At 43.3% G+C, this 26,816-nt stretch overlaps 2 protein-coding genes across 2 annotated transcripts; one reads left to right on the top strand and one right to left on the bottom strand.

The window, feature by feature from the left end:
• Positions 1-6,095: 6,095 nt before the first annotated feature.
• LOC133912398 (uncharacterized) lies at positions 6,096-9,713 on the bottom strand. The gene is made up of 3 exons (XM_062355103.1): positions 9,539-9,713; positions 7,384-8,230; positions 6,096-6,441 (listed from the first exon to the last, which is right to left on the bottom strand). The coding sequence occupies exon 2, from the start codon at positions 8,215-8,217 to the stop codon at positions 7,417-7,419; it is 801 nt and encodes a 266-aa protein (XP_062211087.1). The 5' UTR covers positions 8,218-8,230; positions 9,539-9,713; the 3' UTR covers positions 6,096-6,441; positions 7,384-7,416.
• Positions 9,714-21,784: 12,071 nt separating this feature from the next.
• Positions 21,785-26,788, top strand: LOC133912395 (uncharacterized). Its single transcript, XM_062355097.1, has 5 exons — positions 21,785-21,965; positions 22,423-22,774; positions 23,407-25,345; positions 25,618-25,824; positions 26,111-26,788. Exons 2-5 carry the CDS (start codon positions 22,443-22,445, stop codon positions 26,441-26,443), a joined length of 2,811 nt encoding a protein of 936 aa, XP_062211081.1. The 5' UTR covers positions 21,785-21,965; positions 22,423-22,442; the 3' UTR covers positions 26,444-26,788.
• The last annotated feature ends 28 nt before the right edge of the window (positions 26,789-26,816 follow it).

The raw sequence follows: 26,816 nt of genomic DNA, 5'->3' as shown, positions 1-26,816 counted from the left end.
ACTTGCGAATACTTTGGCTTTTCTCCTTGTCTCCCTCATGTTCTTGATCTTCTTCTTCTCATTTTTGATATGATCAATTATTTTGACCAAGTCCTTTATGGAGATTGGGTGATCAATCTTGATATTGATCTTCTTTATATTCTTCTCCACTTGTAAGATGAGCTTGGCGACTTCGAGATTCATCTCTTCATCGCTTGAGGTGCTTTGCTCATCTTCTTCATAGCTCTCTTCATTTTCATCTTCATCATCTTCACTTGAGCTTGACTCTTGCTTTTGTCTTCTCATCCTTGCCTTTAAGTGTTGACATTGAGCTTGCTTGCTTGTGAGAGCAAGATTCTTGGTGTCGGATGAAGAAAAAGCTTCTACCCACATGTTCATTGTCATCTCATGGCGGTGATCTTGCCGAGTACTTGACTTGGAGTCACCTTCTTGTGTCATTGTTGTTGTAGATGATGGAGACTATTAACTTATACTTCGGAAGAAGAGTTTGAAATATTCTTCTCACCACTTGATCATCTTCAATTGGTGTCAAACCTAACCAATTGATCTTATTAACAAGAATGTTCAAACGAGAATATATATCATTAGTACTTTCATGAGCTAGTTGCATGATGCTATTGAGCTTAGTAACAAGCACATGATATTTCTCATTGCGCACATCCTTTGCGCCTTCATGTATTTCAATGAGACTATCATGTGCATTGGTGAGAGAATAAACATGATTAAATGCATCAACACATATAGATGATAAAAGGGTACTCTTTGCCAATACATCTAATTGTCTCTCCTTATTGGTGACGTGAGGTTTTATCCCTTCCTCGGTGACTCTTCAAACATCTAAGTCTCGAGCTTGCAAATAACAAGTTATTAGAATTTTTTAACGCGGAAAATTTGTGCCATAAAAAAGTAGATCATTATGGAAATTCATCCCAACCCCGGACATCATAATCTAGGATTTTAAGCCTATCAAGAGCACAAGGCTCTGATACTAATTATAGGGATCGGTGACATCCTAAGAGGGGGGTGAATTAGGACACTTAGAACTATTTCGGCTAAAAAAATACAAGATAAATCTATATCAATTTATATCTAAATATGCTCTAGGTTTATCTAGTGTGTCTACTTTACCAATCAAAGTACTTGCAACCTATCTAAAAAGGTAAATTGCAAGTAAATACAGAAATTTAAATAAGGTAGAGAGAGCAAACTCAGTACAAATATTTTTTCTGTGGTATCGATGGTATGAATGCCACCCCTAGTCCACGTTGGAGCTCCACAAATGATATGCTCCTGGTCAGCACCCGATCACGGCCTTTGAGCCACCAAGTCACAAAGACAAGATCTCCACCCTGATGAGCTACCAAGCATCAAAGCAAGATCTCACCACTAGCCTCTCTTCCGGTTCCTCGCCGCGGTGATCACTTCAGAGCTTGAGCCACAAAGACAAGGGTCTCTGCGCCCCTGCACAATCGCCTTGCCACCGCTCCATGCCAAGTCGGAGGGTCAACAAGCTTGACGGTGAGTCACTAAGACTCCAAGGTGTGGGCGTACCAAGAGGTACACTGTTGGATCACTCCTTAATCCACTCTCTAGGCAGCAATCACCTAGCAACTCACTCTCTAGGCCTATAAGCACTAATCACTCACTAATCTTATGCTTAATCGCCTTGGATGATTACTTTAACCACTTTGGTAGCTTGGATGTCTTCTCAGGTGTACATGAACTTCTCAGGACTCCAGCACCCTCAAATGACTGAGTGGAGAGGTATTTATAGCCTCAAACTTGCGCACTAGCTGTTAACCCAACGGCTCTGAAAAGTTGTTAACACCGGATGATCCGGTGAGAACAATAGTACTAACACCGGATCATCCGGTGAGTACACTCTCACAAACTAGCCGTTGGAACCCCACTCAAGCCTTTGTGAACACCGAATACTCCGGTGTATACTCCATCTTCATCACCGGACTTTCTAGTGAGTATACCTTAGTCATTCGAGCTAACATCTTCTCTGTGTAAATTGCTCCGGTGTATTCTCTGGTGCTTATCACATCATCACCGGACTATCTGGTAAGGTCACTGCATTCTCCCATTTTCAACAATGCTCTGGTGATTTCTCTGATGTGTTCAAATCAATCACCGGACTATCCGGTGAGGCTTTCATGCCTCTATACCCCTTTGACAGAGATGCTCTGGTGAGTGCAAATACCCAGAGCACCGGACCATCCGGTGTAGTCATTTTTTCTGGGACTTATTCTAATTCAACCAAACTTTTTCCTAACTTCAGTGGCTTCTTCATGTATTGTGTCCATGAGACCTACTAACATATATTCTTGACAAACATGTTAGTCCCAATAATTATGTTGTTATTAATCAACAAAATCACAATTATGTCCTAATAGGGCCGTTTTTGCTACAAAAGGCAAATACAACTCTCGTGGCTAGGTTGAGCTATCGAATCCTGTTGGTCCCTTTCGAGGTGCAGATGAAGTCAAGGTGTATGGATGTCACCCACTCATCCCCAGTAACGCGAACACACTTAGCAACATGCTCGGAGAGGTCCATGATGTGGCAAATGATGCGGTTGTTCCGATCAGCCGTGTCCTAGCCGGTGACGATGAGTCGGAGGGGCCTAGGATGGCTGGCCGCATGGGCGGCGATCAAGTGCGGTTCGAAGATGAGGCAGTGCAACAGCTAGCAAACAGTGCGAAGGCGGCAGAGGTCCTCAGCCGAGAGGTGCAACATGATCTCGTATAGCGTGTCCAGGGTGCAGGGGTAGGACGATGCCTTCTGATCTCGGCTTGGATGTCATGACCAGCTACTAAAGATTGACGGGTGAGATACACTAATACCGCTTTGGCTCGGATCTATAGTGGAGGTCATTCTTCTCTATTTTACCACTCAGACTGCTACTTAGTGTTGGATTACTAAAGTTTTACCGTTGTAATGTCGTTTAGCTTCTGGTAATTCACTGCAACTCGTCTGGAGGTGACTTAACCAACTCGAGCGGTGGGGAAAAGGAATCTTGCTATTATAACAGACATATTCCAACTGGCATCTAACGAATATGGTGATGAACTCGTTCTATGGGGTTCTTAGCTAAAATCTTCCCCAAATTTTCTCTTGTTCTTGGTTGAATTCGATTAGATTGTGATAATTGGTATGAGAGCTCTACGCTCCTTGGATCATCTATTGTGGAAACCGGGTTGTTTAGCTTGGTTGCGCAGCTTGTTTGCATGTAAAATCCTGGTCGAGAGCTCGATTTCTGATCAATGGTGATGGTGGCGAGTTGGATTCAGGCGAGGGTTGCACAACACATCTGTGTGTGAAATCTCGGAGCCGATCTCCAACTCCGGTGGTGGTAGACACTTCAGACCAGATCTACATGGGGAGGGGTTTACCTGAACTGATCAGCTTTGAGAGAGACGATATGACCCGTAACACCAAGGCAGCATGGTTGCGGCGGCGATGGAAACATCCGTTACAGGTATCACTAGCCCTGATGAACTTGATGGATCTAGCCAAGGCTTCGTAGAGACCTTGCAAGACGAGATGCTTGATCTGAAGGCGCGAGTGGGAGGGGTCGAGGTTAATCTGTCACTTGTGTGGGAACAACTCAACACCATGTAGTCCTCAATGCTGGAATTGGCCAGATCTATCAAGGGGTGCGATGATCAGGTAAAGAGCTCTAACCCTAATGCAATCACTATCAAATTGCAAAAGATAAATCATTCATACAAACTTTAATTTTTATCCATATAAATATCCTCTCATAAATAATCTATTTTGTCATGGTATACAAAGCATTAGCAAGGCTATCACGGAAGACATTCATATATCCCTCTTCATCTCCTAATTCACTATTGCCACCATTCCCTTAAGAGGGTATTGGCATGTAGTTTTCATCTTGATCACACATGTCAAAATCTTCATCACTCATAGCACTATCTCGAATGAAGTTATGAAGAGACATACATGCATGTATTATTCTTGTTTGCTTTAGCATAAGATAACTTGGTAAGTCCAATAAAATTCTCCACTTCATCTTCAAAACACCAAATGAGCGCTCAATCATATTGTGAAGAGAAGAATGCAAATAGTTGAATACCTCCTTCTTGCCACTAGGATGTGTGCCTTGTCTAAACTCCGATAAATGGTGCTTTGTCCCTTTGTATGGAGCTAGAAAACCCTTAGAACAATAAGCAAGATTAGCAGGCTCTAAACATGCAACAGAACAGTAGAACCAAACCAAACATGCTCCACAAGAATTTCAGAACATGTGCTGAATCAAAGATGAAAAACAAATATATATTTGTAATTGTTCCAACATCTAATTACACATCTGTAATTTTTTTCATTGTTACTGCAATTTAACTCAAATTTGTAACTGTTCAAAGATCATGTTTTGTTCAATCATGAACAAATCATCAACTAACAAAGCATCATGTATTGTTCAATCAATGAGAATTATTATTCTCTATTATCTAAGCAAATGCGATGTATTATGGTTCAGGAATCAACTATCACAATATGAATTGTGTCCATAATAGAGCAAACCACTTGCAGTATCAAACAATTGCACTTTGCTAGTACATCACTCAAATGGAATCAATCGGCACATCACTCGAATCACAGGAGCAATCCGCATCACTATATCTTCACTCAAACGGAAGCAATCGAATCATAGAATCAAACCTTAATGCACTTGAAGCTATAGGAGGGGGGGCAGTACCACCGGCCACGACGCCTGGGAGGGAACCACCTTCCACCGGCCACGACGCCTGGGAGGGAACCACCTTCCACCGGCGATCGGGAAGGCGTGTCGTGCCAAGGACGACAGGCCGCATGGCCACACTGTAGCCAATCAACAAGGTCGTCACGCCGTGTACCTCAACCAAGCCGTAGTCGGGAAAGGAGGCAATCGTTGCGCCAACAGAAGTGTCGACGTTGTTGCTGAGGAAGGTGGACGACGCCGCTCCCCAAAGCGACGCCGTCGGTCTACCAAGGATCGCTGCTATGCCACCAAATCGCGCCGCCCCGCGAGAGGATCTAGGAGAGGGAGACACGCCCTGCATCTCAACCTCATCGTAGCCGAGGAAGGAGGTGGGCGAGGGAGAGGCACTGACGAGGGCATCCTTGTAGGCGAGGGTGTTGTCTAGCGGGGGAATCTCGCCAGCGTCGTCATCCATCGCGGTGGCGCTAGGGTTTCGTGCAGAGAGCAGAGAGCATCACTCAAGCTTTGAGGGGTGGAGGCAGGGTTCAGGTGCAGGGGTGGGTAGGTTGAGGGTAATTCAATGGCAATGGCGGGTAATAACACCCGAACCCCAATGGGTATTTTGGTCTTTTCACGAATCAAAAGCTACAGTAAGCTCCCCGAACCGGATTGTATGATTTTAACAATCTGGAGGATTAGATTTTGGAAGCTGGAGTTAAAAGCTAGTTGCTTGTTTCCACTTTAAATTATAGAAGTTATTTTTCACAATCTAAAGTAGAAATAAGCAGGTCCTGAGATTAGTGGACTTCCCATCTTCAGTCGACTGAGCACGAGACATTCCTTCAATATTACTGCATGACGAGTTAGCACTTAGCAATGCCGATGCAAGAACCAAACTTCAATGTCTGCCTGATTCTTTTTTTTTAGGACAATTCTGTCTGGTTCAAGATTGCTCGCACTTTACATCACGCAGAAAAGGAAGCTCAGGCTCAGACTATAGTGTCCCCTCATGGAAAGGTGTAATGCAAGTAAAATCAGAAGTCGTGTTCAAAGGCAGTCAGGGCCCAAGAAATTTGAATGATACTCCTTCCAATAAAAAACACTTATCGTTTTGAACATCACACAGTCTTTAATGCGTAAATTTGACTATTATTTTCAACTAAAATGTATTTATAAAATCCAATAAGTTTACAATATTATAAAAGTATTTTTCAATACAAACTACACATATAATTTTCATGTTACGAAACTAAATATTTCAAAAGTCATTGATAGTCAAAGTTTTAAAAGTTTAACCGTACATTGTCTAAAATATCATGTATTTATGATCGGATGACGTACTACATAACTACAATGCCAATACTACATCATTACCCCAGCCAAAAAAATTGTAAGCAAGGTCTAGGTGGAAACTAGAACATACAATCCCAGGAACCATTTGTGAGGAGTCAGATTCTTCCATCTCACTTCTTGATGCCTTTATTACAGAAGTGTCTGTCAACAACAAGCATCCTAGATCCACAAGGGGAATTAACAGTCTAGCTACAACTACGCGCAAGCATTCGCGTCGCATAAAAAATCTGACAAAAGAAACAGATCAGAGAGTCTGATACAAGGCTGCTCTTCAATTCGGGGTTCCCGACTAGAACACCAAGTTTGACAATTGTAGCTTATGCAAAGATACAGTCTGTGAAGGCTGCTCTTCTATATTACCTTGCATATTCTTTCACCTACAAAGTATAATGAGAAAAATAGAATTGAGTTAGAAAACAAGGAGAATAACATAATACAAATTAGCTGGTGAAGAATACAAGCAAATGAATTACCAGATGTTGGACTGCTATTTATAGTGACAACTGACAAAAGATGTCAACTAAACAAGGCCATTTACAGTGTACATAAAAAAGTGGAGGGTAGCAGATCTGAAGATAGTGGTGCTGGACATTCAAGTGCAGGAGATTTACTGAATGCAAAAGACAGTTATCTAGAAAATGGAAACATATAGTTTTGCTTAGATTGAATTATGTCTCAGATATACAGTTCAGGCTTCAGCTCAGTGAATAGCTCAGACCAATTTTCATTCCTTTAAAACTATCATGTGGTTAAGAGTTCCCAGCTCGTATTCTTATTTCACAAAGGAGCTATACAAAATTGTCAACCTATATTCTGTTACTACTACTAAGTATAAACTAGCATTTATGACTATTGCTCTACGTGCACTCACCTGGAACTGGAACAAAACTTGATACTAGTTTTATCTTCCTAGACACATCACTAGACGTAAACACTAAGTCCAGGATTTGGATGCAAACCGCTAAGGTGCTAACTAAATTTCATTCTTTCAAAAGCTAAGAAAACAACAGAAAGCATGACCTGGAATAAAAAGGCTGGACAAGGCATTTTCCAGCCTATCATGCTATAATACTATCAGTTTTGAGGATCACAGATTCACAGGAAAGCAACAAATTTTCCTGCTCTTAATAACACAAAACGAGTTGATATGAAGATGCACCATTATATCGCAAAGTTCACTCAGAAATTCTGGATGTGGAAAATGTGATAAATTATTAAGAAAATCTGATTGTCACGGGTTCCTTTGTTATGAATGAAAACAACAGTTAACCGAAATACACTGGCAATGAATGAAGACAAATTGCCTAAATTCTCCTCACCTCATGTGGAGACACTTTCGTCCCTTGAATTTCTCAGCGAAGTTTCTCCTTCACAGAGTACTTCTTGGCAGCATCCCGCACCTTCTCAATATATCCTTCAATTGGTGGTGTGAGTGTTGCCATGTACCGATTTGCAGGGAAAGGTGTCATGTCAGGTACCATAGCAGCAGCTTGCAGCTTCTCAGGGAGTGCAGCAATTGCCTCCTTTTTGAGCCTCAGAAGCATTGACTCTGCTGTTTGCCGTGCACGGTGCCGCCTCATTAGCACACGACTGTACTCTTTGGCAAGTTGCCGACCATCCTCAACTGTGAGCTCATATTTGGGGATTGCCTCCTCATCAACTAGCCCAAGACTGATATAGTCTAGGCCCGGTGGACCCATCAGCACACGACCCCCATCATCTCCACCAGTACCTTTGGACTTGACTTTAGCTTTAGCCTTGGCCATATCAAGCTCACGTTGCCTCTCCTTCGAGATGAGTCCAAGCTCCTCACGTTTGGCCTCACGAAGACGCTCCTTGGGGGACAAGTGCCGCAGGGGAGTAGGGGCATTGAGACAAGACTCTGAAATCTGAGTGATGCGCTCAATGGCCTCACGACGACCACGGCCACTGCCACCACCCCCGCCAGTGGAAGGTGTACCTTTCTTTGCTATGGAGGAACGCTTCAAAGGCTGGCCTGATTTGAGCTTAGCCTTGCCCTTGGCTGTGCCACTCACTGTTGCACGCTGTTGAAGCTGGTGATGCTGGCTGGTCACACCGGATGTCAATGCGGAGCTTACAGTTAGTGTCTTGAAGAGACGCCGAAACACAATATTTGGTGCACTTGAAGCCATTCAAACACCTCGTCTGCAAGAATCAAAAATATGTAACTAGGTCGATTTTTGTGCATATCCTAGTGAAATATAGAATTTTCATGCAGGCAGTTAATTGAAAAGATCATGTAGGATCCAATAAAACGATTAAGCGGCAATGAATGAATGTTGAATATAAAATAAGATGTTCTTGAACCACATCAAAGGAGCATGTAATAGAAAAACTAAGTACTGATTATATAGAATAGAAAACATGTGAATAAATCCACACAGGAAATATCAAGCAGAATCTCTGGCTATAAATTCAAAAGTCTAGCTAACAATGACAAAATGTAATCTACATATATGAATATATGACAAGGCAGAATATCAAGAATCATAAATCCAAATATCCAATTTACATTGTTCATAGTTATATTACAAGTTCAATAGCAGCCGGATGAGGCATCAGTGTGCGGCTGCGGCTGGAAGAGGCAACGTGCTGCTGCTGCACTGCTGGAGAAGGGTGGTGGAAGCAGCGTAGTGCGAGTAGAGGGCTGTGGCAGGGGGCCAAGCCAGATCACCAGAGTAGGTTTGCAGTGAAGGTTCAGAAGGTGCAGGAGGATGCGGGGCAAGGTGCAGGTGTGCGGCTCTACATCCGGAGGCATTTGTGCTGCACACGAGGGCAGGAGTCTGTTGGAGGCGGCTATGTAGTGGTAGGATGGCGTCGGTGGTTGCAGTGTGGGAACCAAGATTCCACCGTGCCCCGGGCAAAATCCTAATTGTCTAAAACTTACGACAAATGCTACCCAAGTCAAGACATAACAAAAGTACAGCACAAATACATAATCGATATGAAACTTAAGCCACATGCTTGCCATACAACAACATAGGACGAACACAGGGGAAAGGTATCACAAAAGAGAAATACAGAGTAAGTATAGAATTAACAAAAAGCTAGTTCATCCTCCCTATCATGTGCTAAACAGCAGTAGGACAAAAGCTTTTGTACCAGTTATGCATTTCCGTTGTAAAATAAGGCAAGAGATAAATCACAGGTTCAAATAAGCACCTCTCGGAAGCTCAACCATCAATTGCACACCGAAAAGTTTAAGGAAAAGATCCCATTTGCAATGTACAGGCTCAGAACCTAGCGCCGAGGATGGAGATCTCATCCAACACTGAAACGCCGCCGCCACGCAAATATCCCAAAACTAGCATCCTCTACCAATTAAAATCTACGACATCACTTCACCGGACCCAGCAACAAGAACCATCCTACAGTCACCCACGGGCGTTTACGAGATGAAATGAAACCGCGAGATAGAGAGGAGATCGAAGGGGGTGATCAGCGTGCCGTTACCTGTAACGGAGAGGAATACGGCCACCGGAGCGGAAGGAGAGATTCCCGAATGGGCGGGCGGCGTCGGCGCGCGTGAGGGCGGGGCCGGCGGCGAGTTCGTGAGCCGGAGTGGCGCGGCGGCCGTGAGTGGAGTGCCTCCGTGCGCGACCGAGTCAACAGAGCTAGGTTTTCCGCTTCGCTTCACCTGTTTTGGGGCTACTGGGCTACACAGTGGGCTGGCAATACTCGGCTTGCGCAGTTGCGCCCTTAGCCGGCCCACTGTCCAGCTGATTCCAGGGACAAATTTTAGGTTTTGCCTCATTTTAGGTGGGCCGGTATGCTGCCTTGCACTAGGCTCCTCTACGCTTCGCAGCGAACTCCGTGGCCTGTGCCGCCTTCACGTGTAGCTGCGTCAGCCTTGGTACAGATCTGGAGGGGTTTAGGGTTTGGAGAGAGGATAGGGAAGCTTACCTTGGTGAAGCGTGGGGGAAATGTGCGGAGGTAAGGTGGGCGGAGATCGAGAGGGGCAGAAGGAGGACGGTGGGTGAGATGAGGGAAAACGGTGAGTGGATCGAGACCTCAATGGTAGTATGTTAGTTTTGGTGTTAGAGATTAGAGATGTGTTTATTAAGTATTGTAAATTAGAGACTACGAGTAAGGAGCAGCTTAGGCTTCTTTTCAATGACAAATGCTGGAAATGTGTTTTTCTATTAATAGTTTACTAAATTTACTGAAGTTAGAGTTTGCTCAGCTATACATTCATATTCCGTTTCATTTGAGTATTTAATTTGATTTTCATGTGAGAACGTATAGACCTTATGTACCAACAAATATTGCAAACATCCATTTAACTTAACTGCATTTACATTAGTCAAAAACCATAGCTGCACACACATTTTTCCCAGTCTCTAGTGGGCATGTCCCGTACCATTTTCACATGCAACACAAAGCAGCAAAGATTATGTGCACATGAAGGTGACCATCACCTTACCGAGACAAATGAGCTCAACGACTGACGCTCGATAGAGACAAGGCTAGGTAGCTTGTTCCTGGTGATCTCTCGCCATGTCATGCTTGCTCTAGAGGTGCAAGAACCACCGCCAATTCATCTCGAGTCCTTTCTCCATTCTTGGCATCCTTGGTAATGCACTGATATGATTCTATACCCCCCTCAACGGTTCATATGTGTTAAAATTGTTAATGAGCTCCTACTACCGGGCATGAAAGTAAGTGAGTTGGATCTATGCTTGCTTATAGTTATGGATGTGTAGATTGAAGAGAGGGTATGTGATTAACAATTTGGTCCATAGGACTTATAGGAGGTACTTCAATTTGGTGCATTTACTTAGAAAACCTTTATGGTGCCCTCAAATGATTGTGAGCCGTTCATTTTCTTCGATCCAATGGTTAAGATGTATTCTATATTTGTGAAAGCTCTCACCAGTAGTATATTAGTATTTGTGACTAGTATTAGCAGTTTGAGGATGTTATTGATAGAAAAAATAATAGCGTGTAAGTATAATAGGAACTCTTGATAATTCTGTATGTTACATTGTCGAAGAGTGTATCATGGCAGTCAACACGGATTCTGGCTAAGCCAAATAAAGATATAGATGTCATGGGGAGAAGCACCAAGAACATTATGTACATTAATGTATTGAAATGGTGTTCCTCGGTTTCATGATCGGTATCTTGCTTCTAATCTCACTATAATTGATTCGTTTGTGAAGTGCAAATGTAACAATTGATTATTCTGTAGGAACGCTTCTAGTTTCTTCGTTATCGAATGTGAGAGCACATAGAATAGAGAAATGCTAGAACCAACAATTCATAGAGTTAGTCGTCTCTAACGCAAAATGATGCACAATTCGCACGGATCCTTGTTATTGACATGAAATGCACATGCAGGATGGTAAAGGCAGTTGTCGGTGTATCAGGAACCAGGGGTGCCTGAATCCCGAGGCTAGGCCAGCCATCCGCCACATGGCGCCATCCCGCGAGGTCTCTCTTATGGGATGAGGAAAGGCTAAGTCCCGGGAGAAGGTGCTCGGGGCCACGGTCGGTGGCCCCCGAGTACCCCAGTGCCCCGATGATCCACGGAATCCGAGTACCGGAAAGAAAGTGCTCGGGGAGGTGCCCGGTCACCCCCGAGCACCTTAGTCCCCCGACGATCAGAAGAGCTAAGTTCCGGGAGAGAGTGCTCGGGGCTGCGTGCGGCAGCTCCTAAGCACTCGGTTCCCCGAAGGTCCATATAAGAGTGCTCGGGAGAGAGTGCTCGGGGCTACACGTGGTAGCCCCTGAGCACTCGGTTCCCCGAGGGTTCGTGCAAGAGTGCTCGGGAGAGAGTGCTCAGGGAGATGAACAGTATCTCCGAGCACCCGGCACCGCGAGGACAAGGATGGGCATTCTCGGGAGAGAGTGCTCGGGGATGTGAACAGTACCCCCGAGCACTCGGTACCCCGACGACCCAGAAAGGCCCCCGAGGGGCCTGCCGATGGGGTGTCAGCCAGCCAGAGGTCTGAGGTCGCATTTAATGAGCGTGCGTGGCCTGACACCTCCAACTGCTCCCGCCGCGCTTAGCGTCAGTTCCTGCCACATTTTGGCAGAGAGGCGTGGGGTCCTTAATTGCACAGGTCCCGTCCCGCGCCATCCGGCTTGTCTCGGGATAACGTCGTAAGAACCAAGGCGTTCCGTCCGCCGCGCTGCTGTGGCAGGAGAACAAGACAGGGCGAGCACGCCGGGTTGCTCTGCGGCTTCCCGGTGGGCCCTCTCCACGGCGCCCGTTGCCAGGGCATTTATGGTGACGGGCGACCGGGCGTGCGACGCATTTTCCACCCCCGGTCACTTCACCCAGAAGAAATGATGACGCCCTTTCCATTTATGGCGTCTCGGAACTCGAGCCCCCTCCTTTCCGTTCGGGGCATGTCGTGGCCGGCGAGTATTTAAAATAGCTGGTAACATAGAAGAGAGACAACATCAACAAAGACGAACGAGACCAAGAACAACAGAACAACACCAACAACAAGGAAGAACACAGCACAAGAGAGACACTGTGAGCAAAGTTGAGCACAGTTCCAGCCGAAGAACAAGGAGCCTCAAGCTCTTAGTTAGGCCAACATCCTTGTAACCAGCAACATCCTTGAGGGACTTCCTCAGGACAGTTATAGCATCCATACAGGAGTAGGGTATTACGCCCCCGTGCGGCCCGAACCTGTCTAAATTTCGGTGCATTTACTTCTTCTTGCACTAGGTCGACACCCCCACCACCAGCCGTTGCATTCATTCCCATTTATTTCTCCAACGAACTTATTCAGGATCATCCCCCGGCCGAATCTCTAAAAAGGGGTCTCTCGGGATCCCTGCGATAGGAGTTAATCCTCCAACAGCAGTCAACTAAGAAAATAATTTTTGGTAGATCTACTGAAGTATAACAGGAACGAATGTGAAGACAACATCCCCTCCCGTATACGGAAAATCATCAAGAAGCAACAGGTTTATGTTAAGTCAAAATTCTATTTGACGATTTTGGATGTGGAAAAGGCAACCATCTTGGCTGACTCAATGGAGATATTGTGCCGGTAGGTGTTCAATACATGTTTATATGGTCATGTTCGGGATAAGGAACAAAATCGCATGTTTATATGGTCATGTTCAGGATAAGGAACAAAATCGCATCATCGGGGAGCAAAATTCGACTATAAAATAATGCATTGGCATCAAATAACCATATATTTGCACGTGACTATCTATTTAACCATATATTATTTATTGTATCATTTATTTTTATTCTTGATGCCCTAAAATCATATCAAAAATTGTAGATATACAAAAATTGTGCATGTGTGTCGCATGTGCATAGTTACTATTTAGAAACCATAATTGTACAATTACTTGTGTGTGTCACACGTACACCCCAATAAGTGTCCACAGAATAACTTGACTACTTATATCTGAATCCAAGGACTGAGATTGCGTTGTCCCTCCACCCTCTCCTCACTTGATTTCGAATTCATTGATTTTCTTCCTAAAATTTGCTCCCTAAATTGCGCCCTCTGTCAAACTATGGCCCCACTTTAATTGGAATTGAGATCCCCTGACTTCAGTGGTTGAAGTCACAGGATGACTTCAGGGACCAATCCACTGTGCTGAGAGTCCTTTCACCTGGCTTTAGGGGTCCAGTGAAGCCCACCTTGGAGATGGCTCCTGGTCCGGCAGTAGCAGGCCCCTTCTCGCCAACAATCGAATCAACAGCTTGATGATGCCCTGGATGTTATCGTGTATCATCCTGTAATTGTTGTGCTTCTTCATCTAGGAAACACGAGTGTTCACGTAATATTTTTTTTTCTTTCATGTCAACGTCTCTGAACGATTCCATATGAAATAGCACCAAGAATATTGTGTATAGAGATGTATTGTAGTGGTGAGACATATTGGAGTTATACAAGATGTATTTTTCTTTGTAGTAGTTACAGGCTTGCAGCATGATTAAATTAAACTAGCCTTTATTATGTTTGCAGTGTTTCGTCAAAAATCTATGGAGGATGGCTTAAGCATTATCATATTCAATTACTTGATTTATATTAACTCAGAACATAAAAGATGCCTGCATAATTTAGAAATCGTAGTCATATAATTGCTCGTGTGTGTAACCTCTCTGTAAGGGCAATATACTCAATTAGTATCTAATGCACAACTACACAGCTATGTCTTCACCAATTATTCTTGGTTAGGGTTTTTTTTTGCAAATTCAATTTTTATTTGCTTTAAGTCTAAAATGGAAAGCTTACCACCTTACCTACGAAAGTATTATTAGGACGGCGATACACTTCATGAAAAGGCATAAGATGCTTCGGATAGAGCGAAAATTGAATAGGCATGATATACGGCTCAACCCTAGTGCGGTCGTTGTCACACCCAGTTTTAATAGCCAAAACCAGATACGGCTTATGTGTGCCTAGGATGTTCAACACACATAAGGACATCACAAGTGAAGTAACAAAAGCAACACTTTTATTAAATAATGTTAAACTCTTACAGCAATTGATATATATTATCTTCTATGAAGATATCTGCAGCGAAACAGAAGCACTGGTGCCCAACAACACTGTAGATGCTCTGAGTATGGCACTTTGCAAACTAACTGCCTTAGATGGTGCAGGTGTCTCCGGGCCTATCACATGGGTAAAATTCCCTACTGCCGGATGCAAATAATTCAGATAAATATATGGTCAGGTCAGTACAAAACAAATATAAAGTTACTTATGTCTCATATTTAACAAGAGGAAAATGCACATCTGATCTTGCCAATCTGATTTTTACCTGTTTCTTTTCTCGGTTGTTAAAATGACAAGATGCCACAAAATTCAATGCATATTTAGCTAGTCTTCTGAACCATTTATCGTTTTTAGGCCTTAAGAGTATGAAGCACTCAGAAAATTAAGTGAAAAACTATGAATCAATAAGAAAATTAAGTTATTGCTATCATTCAGATGTACTTTATGGAGGTATCTGATCTAGTGTGCTTCATGGCAAAAGTATTGTTTTCCAATATCGGAACCACTAGTATGTATTATGCCCAGTTTCAGCTTTCTTCATTTGTTACTTGTTCAAAATCTGCACAATTATACTAACGATGATGATTCTACGACTACTCCTCATGTTTGATTAACTACTTGAACTATACAACCTACTCAAAGTTGGCTAATAAAATGTCAGATTGCTTTTAGTTTTCTTCCTATCCTCTTGTACGTATTTCTACAAGTGTTGGAATAATGCATTCAATATCACTACTCCATCTAAATGCATCAATTGTCACTTGATTTACCTGCACAAATAGCAACACAACAACAACCCTCCTTGGCTGATGGCCGTGACGCTCTACCGACGAAATATGCCAACGGCCACCATCATCTGGTGATAGAGCCAGGTTGGACGGTGGCACAGGTTCACAATGGGTCCTGCTTCTGCACCACAGCGTGTTGCCGAGGGAGGCCTCGCTTCCACGCTACGGTGATGTGCGCATGTTCATAGCTGAGTACCTAGCGACGCCACCTCCTGACTTTGCGCCGGTGCGGATTGCCGACGGAGGCATCAAACGTGGGTGACGAAGACAGGATCCACATCGAAGGTGGGTGATAAAGAAGGGATTGGCATCAGCATGGGTTGCAGGGACACCAAGGCAGCATCAGCATAGGCTACGAGGTGGCGGCTGCTGATATGGATGCCAATGTTGCGTAAGTCGTGATCCACACAAAGTGTTATACATGCCACCTCGTGAAGGCAACCAATGTGGCGCCGGAATGGCTTGTGTGTCGGCTACGCCTGCCGGCCAGATGTGCACATCGATGGTGCGTTGACAGGTTAGATCCAAACAACCATGCTGGGGAGGGCCGTTGCATACGCAACCACCATAACAACCACTTTGTTTGCTCGTTGCGCTGCCGCCCTAGGTGCAGATGGCGTCAAGCAAACTTCAAGGCTGGTGATTCGGTTGTCGGCGGTAATTTGGGGGTCCGACGACGATGATTTGGGGAAATCAGATGCGGCTTCATGGGGGTGGATGGTGTGCATCAAGCATCTGTGACTTCGTTAGGGTCCTTGCATGCATCGGGTTGTCGAACCCTAGCCGCCAGCATGGAGGGAGGTGACATGTTGGCCCCATGGGGAGGGAGTGCACGACATCGATAGGGTGACTCGGTTGCCGACAGCAGCTGAAGCCCGATTGGAACAAAAGGCTCATTTTGTTAGATTAGAACAAAGACACACCTGCCCCTTGGTGGCAGAACCCATAAATTTTAAGATAAATTGGGTAATTATAAACCTAACCTCCCCAATCAACGGTGTGATTTCATCCATACTACTGTTCTCTTCCTAGTAGTATAATGCACTGCAATGGTTCTCTTTACTTACTCTTAGAATTTTTGCAATCTGTATGGAGAAACCTGAAAGTTGTATCGCTCCTTTTAAGTAGATCCAAGCATTTTTGTGATCCTCAACTATTGTGTTGGTTACTTAGCAAAATAATCACTCTTAGTTCGAGTCTTGATTGTCAGATGGTATTGTAACACTAAAATATTGAAGTGGATTTTTTTTATTAATTTGGTTGTTATATTATTTGGTACCTTCGGGGCAACATGTGAAAAATGAATCGGATACACTGCAATAATAACACGTAGAAAAATCCAGTGGCTTGAATGGGACAAAGAGCAGCAGTCGATGCTCCGTCCTTTTTCCCTTGTCTTCTATCTCATCGGTGTCGTCACTGGGCTTGTTGAAACCATCAACTGCTAGGAGATCAAGGTGAGTATCAGTAAAATAAATCCCTCTTCTTTCTTGTTTGGGCTCGAACTTGAGCGTCATCACCGCCGCGATGCAGCCCCTTCTCTTGTCACCAATCTCCACACTACCCATCCTAGTCCACCATTCCACATCGCCTCCACCCACCACATCCTTCGCGCTGGTGTGCCTACCCATAACCCATCGACACACTTTGGCGAGAAATTGGAGAAGGTGGTCCAGATTGGGTGTTTCGGGCTCGTCATGAATCGAGGTTGGGGGAGCAACAAAATGGAACCAGGAGAGTGTGTTGGTCATGGTGGTGTGCTCAGATCGAGCAATGAAGCTTCGAGGAGTGGTGGCGACTGTTGTGGGAGCTCGAGAAGAAAGGGGGAGTGGCTGCGGAGGGAGCAAGGGTGGGCGCGTGGTCGGGAGCGTGCCATATGACTAGAATGTCTACGTGTACAATAACTCATGTCACGTGTTATCTGTCATGTGGGTCCCACTACCACGTCAGCACCACGTAGGATGGAATCACCATCAAAACTAGTTAAGGAGGTAAATTACACTGGTTTGAATAGTTGGAATAGGATGGATATTTGGTTTTGCAGTTCGAGGGGGGTGGACAGATTTGAGCAATAATTGAGAGAGGCAATATGATTTTTTTTCCTTTTAGGTTTAGCACAAAATCTAGCATCCATTTGCCACATTTTAGGTGGGCTGGTATGCTGCCTTGAGGTAGGCTCCCCCGTGCTTCGCAGTGAACTCTACGGCCTGTGTTGCCTTCACGCACAGTTGTGCCAGCCTCACTGCGGATCTGGAGAGGTTTAGGATTTAGGATGGAGGATGGGGAAGCTTACCTTGGTGAAGCACCGGTGAGAGGTGCGGAGGCGAGGTGGGTGGAGATCGAGAGGGGGGGAGGAAGGAGGATGTCGGGTGAGATGGGGAGGGGAAAATGGTAGGTGGGTCGAGGCCTCGAGGGTAGTACCGTCAGTTTTGGGGTTGGAGATTAGGATGTGTTTCTCAAGTATTGCAGGTTAGAGACTAGAGGTAAAGAGCAGCTTATGCTCCTTTTCAATGGCAAATGCTGGATATTTTTTTATTAACAGTCTACTAAATTTACTGATGTTAGAGTTTACTCAGCTATACGTTCATATTCCGTTTCATTTGAGTATTTAATTTGATTTTCATGTACGTGAGAATGTATAGAGTATAGACCTTATGTACCACGAAATCTCGCAAAGATCCATTTAACTTAATTGCATTTACATTAGTCAAAAACCCTAGCTGCACACACATTTTTTTAGTCTTCTAGTGGGCATGTCCCGTACCATTTTTGCATGCGACACAAATCAGCAGCGATTTTGTGCACATGAAGGTGATGATCACCTCACTGAGACAAATGAGCTCAACGGTTGATGGGATAGAGACAAGGCTAAATAGCTTGTTCCTGGTGATCTCTCGCCATTCCATGCTTGCTCTAGAGGTGCAAGCACTACCGTCAATTCATCTCGGATCCTTTCTCCATTCTTGGCATCCTTGGTAATGCACTGATATGATGCTATACCCCCTCAAAGCTTCATGTGTGTTAAAATTGTTAATGAGCTCCTACTACCGGGCATGAAAGTAAGTGAGTTGGATCCATGCTTGCATATAGTTATGGATATGTAAATTGAAGAGATGGTCTGTGATTAACAATTTGGGCCATAGGACTTATAGGAGGTACGAACGGGTTCAAGTAACTTGAATTTGGTGCATTTACTTACTCTTGGAATTTTTGCAATCTGTATGGAGAAATCTGAAAGTTGTATCACTCCTTTCAAGTAGATCCAAGCATTGTTGTGATCCTCAACTATTATGTTAGTTACTTAGCAAGACAATATCTCTTAATTCGAGTCTTGATTGTCAGACAGTATTGTAACACTAAAATATTGAAGCGGAAAATACTTATTAATTTGATTGTTATATTATTTGGTAACTTCGGGGCAACATGTGAAAAATGAATTAGATACACTGAAATAATAATGCGTAGAAAAATTAAAGGATTAGTAGAAAATGTATAGTTTCATAGTTAAGTAATACATAGATTAGTAAACAACTCTTAACTAACGGATCAAAGTGTAAAACACCAACCACAAACATCCCCTTAATTGCATCCTTGTGTTCTCATGCAATAGATAATGGTACCGTGGGTTCGTTCACTGAGATACACTAGATTCTTGACATTTAAAACCTCGTTCATGTGCTTTTCACATATAAACAAGCTGATGATATGCCAAAGCAAACAATTTTTTTTTCTCTTGCCCGTTCAGGTTCACACCTCTTTATCTATCATTTGATGTCATGCCAGCTTTTCTGTACTAGTCCTAATTGCCCCCCAAACGGGGCATTAACTTATCAAACATGAATTAAGTGAATAAATTACTGCGTACCAGATAGCAGAACCATGACTCAGAGGAAGAGCAGCAGCAATGCAGGTGCTGCACAGTTGAACGGTTGGTGTGTTGCATAGTTGTTGTGAGCATTGGTTAACCATCAGTCAATAATAAATGGCAGCTTGATTGCTTGTCAATTGTAATGGTGCCTTCTCTTCTAGAACCGCCAAGCAACTTAGAGCCCGAAACGGATGACCCAAAATCTCAAGTCAAGGTATACTCATAATTTCAAGTTAAGGTATACCCAAAATTACCACCTCCTCTCCAGAGCTTGTCCAGATTTAGATCGGCTCCCTCCTTTCCTGTCCCCGGCAACGTCGCCGATGGTGAGAGGGAGAGGAGATGCCCCACTAGTACTATAGCATAGTAGATATATAGTATATCTAGCGAATCCAGCGGCTTGAATGGGACGAATAGCAGGAGTCGATGCTTCATCTTTTCTCCCTTGTCTTCTGTCTCGTCGGTGCCATTGCTGGGCTTGCCGATACCATCGACTGTTGGGAGATCGAGTGCGTATCAATAAAATAAATCCCTCTTCTTCCTTGTTCGGGCTCAGACTTGAGCGTCGTCGCCATCGCTATGCAACCCCTTCTCTTGTCACCAATCTCCACACCACCCATCCTAGTGCACCATTCCAAGTCGTCACCACCCACCACATCCTTCACGTCGGTGCACCTACCCACAACCCATCAACACACTTTGGGAGATCCCCATATCCAAGCCACCAAACTTTGGCCTGTGGCACATTTGCTTTAGTGGAGGGCATGTCTCCTCGAGGCGGCCTTCGATGGTGTTCTCGATGTCATTGCCATGCGCTCCACGGAACTGAGACTAGCAGCACCAGTGCTTTATCTTCGATGTCACATAGACGGCTACAACCTTCTTTGTCAATGACGACTACTTCAACATTTGGATGCAGGCTCAACGCCACCCCCTGATGAAGTTGATGTAACCTAACTTTTGTGCCCCAATACTCTTCATATCAATTCAACATCACCGTCGGTGGGTATCAACAGAGGTGTGTCACTCCTCATGCAAACCTCTACTAGTGCAATGACCAACCTCACCGGCGTTTCAGTCGACCGCCAAATGGTCTCCAAGCTATCAATGCCATCAACAAACACATACAAAGCATGCATCTGAGTCTTCATACATGTGTCCACTATTGGAATAATGCGAGAAATTTTAAGTCCAGATTTTATTATGAGAAAAACTACATAGGATAAGCTAGATGCACACACTAGAACCAACATGTCTATAATGTATGTCAGATCAAAAAGCATATTTCCTATGAGTAAAAGTTGTGCACACAACTTACTCGTTGGGTTGATGAAGACAAGTTTTCGTGAGGAAGATTTGGTCGATGTCGTGGAAGCAGCTCCTCAGACGTAGTCGAAGCTATCGACATCGAAGAAGTAGTCGTAGTAGCGATGTGTACCAACACGTAGACATAGTCGACGGAGATCACAATGAGCGGTAGCGTGAAAGCGCTGCCCAAAAACCTAATTGTCGCCTCGTGCAAGACTCGTGCGGCACTGGTTTTGGAGATCCTGCTCTCCCTTCTCCTCGATGCACGCCGATCGAAAAGGATGACAAGGCTAGACAGCAGAACAGAACAATGCAACACGAGTGAGAAGAAGACTTGAGAAATGAGGAGACCAAGAACAAGAAGACCAACCAGGACGTCTCCTGGTTCTTAAATATAAATAGCCATAAAAGGCAGCAGTAATAGGCCATCAAAGAATGGTAATTGATGTGTTTATGGCAGGTTGAAAATGATAGTTTTAATATAATTAAAATGTCATTAACCCAAATAATAATTTCCATATTACTGCATGATTCAAACATCTGTTTAATCACATTCAAAAGGATAAAAAAGAAAAAAATAAAATGAAAAGATAATTGCCATATTGGCTACCATTTCAAATGCCTGATTCAAACTTGGTTATGAAATGAATCATTAGAAATTAGCATATCCAAGATATGCTCTTGTCACTTTGAATTGAAAATGACGAGATTTTGTAAAACTATGTGCATATGTTCACTCCGGAACACACTTTCATGGAAAACACTTTCCAGCTTCCATAGGACCCTATATAAAAAAAGTATATGTTTTTTTTCATGACAGTACACCAGTTCATTGAGTGCAAACCTTCGATAGCACCCTTTCAAAACATAAATAGAGTATTTGTGTTGATACAACTATCCTTAAAATATTGTGAAGCAAAACGCCGACTATAATCTCATGCACTAGTTTTAATCCGAATCCTGATGCACATTGGAGGAATGATTTACTGCTTTTTTACCTTTAGCCTTTTCCGTTCTTCTATCTCTTTCAGAATTTCCTCGTTTTTCTGGTATCCTGTGTATATATTTTTTGAATATTTTTGTATACGTACTCCTGTGTATATTGCATTAGAGAAATTAAAAACATTTTCTCTAGAAAATACTGAAAATGCCAATGCTACGGGGATTTGGGCCTAACTATGTCGGCCCAGTATAGAGCCTAAATGAGGCCCGGTACAGCCCGGCACCAAAACTCAAAGCATCTTCTTCGGCAGCGACCGCCCGCGCCCTCGCCGCCGAATCCGCCTCCAGCCTCCTTCCGCCCACCTTCGCCGCCGTCCTATCCTCCTCATCCTTACCTCCCACCTGCCCTCTACAGCTCTACTGATACTAGATCGAAGTGGAACGGAGTTCGAGCCGGAGTTGGGAATTGGGATTCATTTGTTTTATCGGTAAGGAGCCCTAACTTTCTTGGATCGATTGTTCTGGGGGGGGGGGGTTGTACTGGAAGATTATTTAACTGCTCTGAGCAATGAAATGCAATTCTTTCCTTCTCTCCAAGAGTCTCGATTGGTTAGTACTGGATTTCTTTGCTGCGCAGTGGAATAGTAATCTCATTCGTTCATCCACCGGTCTGGTCGGGTTCGTTGAGGCTCTAGTTCTTCTTCATCGCGCGCGAGATCGATCTAAGTTAACGCCATATGACTTGGGATCCAAGGTGCGGGCGCAGGTTATTTTCAAAATTTTAGGGGTTACCGCACGCCAAGTCAGGTCCGCCTCCAGACTCCAGTAGCCAATTCAAACAGCTGCGGATCCAAGATTTGGCCGAATCTTTTTTTTTTTATCAAATTTGTGCTGCGTTCGGTATATGTTTTTTTTCCTGAACCTGAGATTTTCTCCATGCAACAGAGTGTTAAACATTTTGGAAGATGAGAAGATTCTTCCCATTCCGCTCATTCACAAGCAATGCCGGGAACAGCAAAGCAGCACCGGCAAATGATGCCAGAAATGAGAACAGAGTGGATGAAGGTGGCAGCAGCGGTGCTTCCCGATCTCCTGGTGCACGGTCATTCAGATCAAGAAGCCGGCACGGTGAATCAAGTTGTGAGGAACCATCCCAGCAGCAGCTCAGGAGGTCCTTTTCATTCACATCGTCCGCCATTGATCGTTCCTTGGATGAACGGATGATGAGTTTCTCACACGATATTCCGTGTTCTATGTCCAATGATTCTGATGCGCCTGGTCATGTCGGCCAAGTCGAGTAAGTAAATAGATTACATCTTTACCTATTCCTAGCAGTCCAGATGGTTAGAACTTCATTATTATGGTATTGAATACTAGTATTAAACATCACTTTGCCACTCCTTCTCTGGCAGCAAAAAAAAGGGAGAGAAAACACCATCAACTATTTTTGTAGAGTTACATTTACGTGTGGTGAAGGATGCTATTTTAAACGGTAATGAAGCATTCGATGAATCCAAAGCGGCAAAACCAAGCAGACATTTGGTTGCAACTGATCTTTAATATATATATGCTAAATTTGGCGACATGTCATGAGTTGTATTGTAGCAAAACTATCGATTTCTAGTGCATGTTCAGCTTGTACATCTACAATGATTGCTAACGTGAGCTACTAACAGACCCTTCACGAGAATTTATACACTTTTCAGTTCACAATTAGCTCTCTACATCTTGTTTTCTTTCCTTCGTTGCAGATGTAATCTGCAGCAACATTCAGTTTGTGCTTGTAATTTAATTCCTGTGTACCAGAACGTTGTTGTTAGAAAATCTCCTTGTGGACTCCCTGCTATGATGATAGTGTGTGAATCTTAAATGCATGATATCTTTTTTAGCATGTCTAAAATTATTGCTAACAAAGGTTATTATATGCAGGTGCTACACATGGTCACCAGAAAGACACCCCAATGGAAGAGAATACACATTAAAGGTCCCAAAATCACATGGATTCCAGGAAACGGATTCACCTCGTTCAAGATGCTACTCATGCTCAACAGGACACTCTCCTGTTAGTTCTCATGTAGCTTTAAAATGTAGGCCCTCTAGGTTGACCAATTTATTGAGCAAGAATGAGGTCCTAGATCTGTACATTGATGGTGAGCAAGAAGTTGCCAGATTAAATGAGAAACATAAGCAGAAACTCCCCATCAGATCTACAGCTCCTTATTTGGGACGGGGACGGCCACCGCGGCCACATTCTACAGCGCCATCTTCACCAAAATCCTGCAAAGAGATCACTGAGAACTCCTCTAACATTGACTTTGATGATGTCTGGCACTCCCAACTTGCTCAAGAGGGGACAAAGGTCACCTGCAAAGTTGTATCTATATGTCATGAAGGTGGCAATGATGCAAGACTAATTGAAGGGTCTTCTGAGAATCTTTCACATTTTGAAGAGTGCAAATCACAAAGCATGACTACAGTGGAAGATATCTATGAGGACTTGCAAGATGTACGACCTCCACGCTTCTACAGAACTTCAATGGATCCTATTTCTGGTGCTACCTCAAGATACTCTGCCGCTGACGTTTGTCATCATGGTGTTGGTGATAACAACTTGGAACAAGACACTGATGAAAAATTGCTTCAAAGAGCTAAAGAAGTGGATGCATGCCTTATGGTTCCTCCAGCAGAAAACAGTGAGCTTAATGCACTCAGGAATAAGAGGTCGAGCTCAACTGAAATGCTGCAACTGATTCAGGTTCTAATTGAAGATAGAAAGCAATTGGCATCTGAATTGTCTTCACAGATTAAGGCACGTCTTACAGAAAGGTTTGCAGCCAAACAACAATATAAGCTATCCAAGGTAGAATTAGACACCAGAACTAGAAAACTGGAGAAGGAGAAGACTGAAGTACAAAGTACCTTGGAAAGGGAGCTGGATAGAAGGTCAAATGGTTGGTCGGTCAAGCTGGAGAGATTTCAATCTGAAGAACAAAGACTAAGGGAAAGAGTAAGAGAGCTTGCAGAGCAGAATGTGTCATTTCAGAGAGAAATTACTTTGTTTGAATCATGCAAAGTTGATGCTTCTAATAGGATTGCAAGTCTAGAACTACAAAACAAGAAGCTGAACGATGAGTTACAAAATGTAAAAAACGATCACCATATTCTTCACAACTCCTCAGTAGAGTTGCATGATAATTTGACTAAAGCTGGAAAGGAAAGGGACCAAATCCGAGAATGCTTAAAAGGCAAGGAGGAAGACAATAAGGCGTTACACAAGGTGATCGCAAGATTACAAAGGGTATCTAATGAACATGAAAAAACAATAAGTGGCCTGAGACAAGGGTTCAGTGATGAATTAGAGATGAGAGTTGCTGGAAGTAGTGATAACATAAACACGATGCAAATGGAACTTATCAGGCTTACCGGAGTTGAGCAAAAGCTGAGAAGAGAAATTCAATCCTGTACCCTTGAGGTGGAGTCTATTAGGCAAGAGAACATAGCAATTTTCAATCGCCTACAATGGAGTGAGGACAGATCGAGTTATTCCTCAATTCGTCTTGACCTGGAGCTTCAAGCTAGAGTGGACAATTTGCAGACACAAGGTTTATCATTACTTGATGATACTAGTCAGCTTTGTGCCAAATTGTTGGAATTGATCAAATCGAAGAGGAGTGAGAATAGCGGCAGTGTTGATGCATTAGCAGCAATTGAATACACTATTAAGTACCAGAGCATGAAAGAAGGAATTGAGAATGTAAAACAAAGTCTTCGTACAATCAAATCTGTGTTGACTGAGAAGCAAAATGAAGAAGAAGAAATTGGAAAGGGTGCTGGAGGTAGTCTTTTGAGACAAGAAAAGTTATATAGGGTATGACATTACTAAAACTTACATTGTAAATATGTCCTATCATGGAAGTTGTTTATTAGAACCTGAAAGACATTTTCTTAAAATACATGTAGTACAATATACTAGCGTGGAGCTAAGTTGCTGCCATGACAGACATTTTCTTAAAATACATATAGTACAATATACTAGCATGGATCTAAGTTGCTGCCACAAAATCATAGCCTAGGCAACTGGAGTTAGTGTCAGAAGCTAAATCAAACCATGTTTTCATTTTTTTTTTCTTTTTGATGCAGGATGACTTCGAAATTAAGCTGAGGGAAGAAGCTATAATCAGTAGATTACTCAAGGAGGAGGTATTGTCTAAGGAATTAGACATTGAAAAATTGCAGTCAGATCTAGCAGCTTCACTTAGGATCCAAGATGTTATGCAAAATGAGATCCAGAGAGTTCAAGATGAACTACGTTGCCTCACACACAAGTCCAAGCATTTGGAAGTTCAGGTGACCTAAAAACCCTGTTTCCTGATAAAGAATTTTTCCAGTATTTCTCCATTGTCAAAGTAGTTTTAAGTTGTGTCACTGTGTGCACTTTATGGCATTTTGGCTAGGACTAGAACTTATCTCATCTCAGAAATTTGTAAGCTTTGTTGTTTGCATCTTCTTGTATTACCTTCTTAAGGTGAACGGTCAAATGTTGCTAGCTAATTTTTCAACATTGGTTCTGCTAATATCATAAGCTTGTGTATGTATCCAGTTTTATCTTTGGTGTCAACTTTGCGCATTGCAGGTTTCGAAGAAAGACGAGATAATTAACCAGATCCAACAGGATTATCAAGAATCAGCTAAGGAGTTGTCTGCTCTTCGGTGCACACTTAAAACAGTAAGGGATGAAAAGGATGTCCTGTGGCAGGAATCGAAGCAACTGAGAAGAACTGTCAGAGCCTTGCAAAATGATGTTGTTTCGTTAAAGCAGAAGATCAAATCGCTTGATGAAGATATACAGCTTAAGGAGAGCGAGATACTGCTACGGGAGGGTGAAATTTCAATATTGCGGGATAGTATTGACAAGCCATTCAACATCGTCAGCAGCCCTCGGTCATTGAAGCAATTTGACATGTAAATTTGCATAGAAGAAATTCAAGAACTTAGCTTCTGAAAGTCTTTTTTTTTTTTCCTTTAGTACAAAGATAATAGTTTCCATCAGTCTTCATACAGAGTTCACGTGCTTGTGAATAATAGGCGGGCCGTTGACTTGCTTCTAGCTTTCCTGATCATCCAATGTGATATATTCCGTACAACTTCTACACACATTTGGATTCGGGGAGTATTGCCATATTGCTGATCTTACTATCCTTCTATTCTTGTAAAAGAGGGCTCAAATGGTTTTCCTGTGCAGCTAAGGAGCATTAGCAGCTTCACTAAGACAAATTCAGTATATGTTATTGCTTTGCTTGGCTTTATTTAACCATTGTTTCCCTGCAAATTGGACTGAA

The sequence above is a fragment of the Phragmites australis genome, chromosome 3 (genome assembly GCF_958298935.1).
Source record: "Phragmites australis chromosome 3, lpPhrAust1.1, whole genome shotgun sequence".
Taxonomy (NCBI): domain Eukaryota; kingdom Viridiplantae; phylum Streptophyta; class Magnoliopsida; order Poales; family Poaceae; genus Phragmites; species Phragmites australis.
Note: the sequence above shows the minus strand (reverse complement) of the source record. Positions and strands in the feature narration are given on the sequence as shown.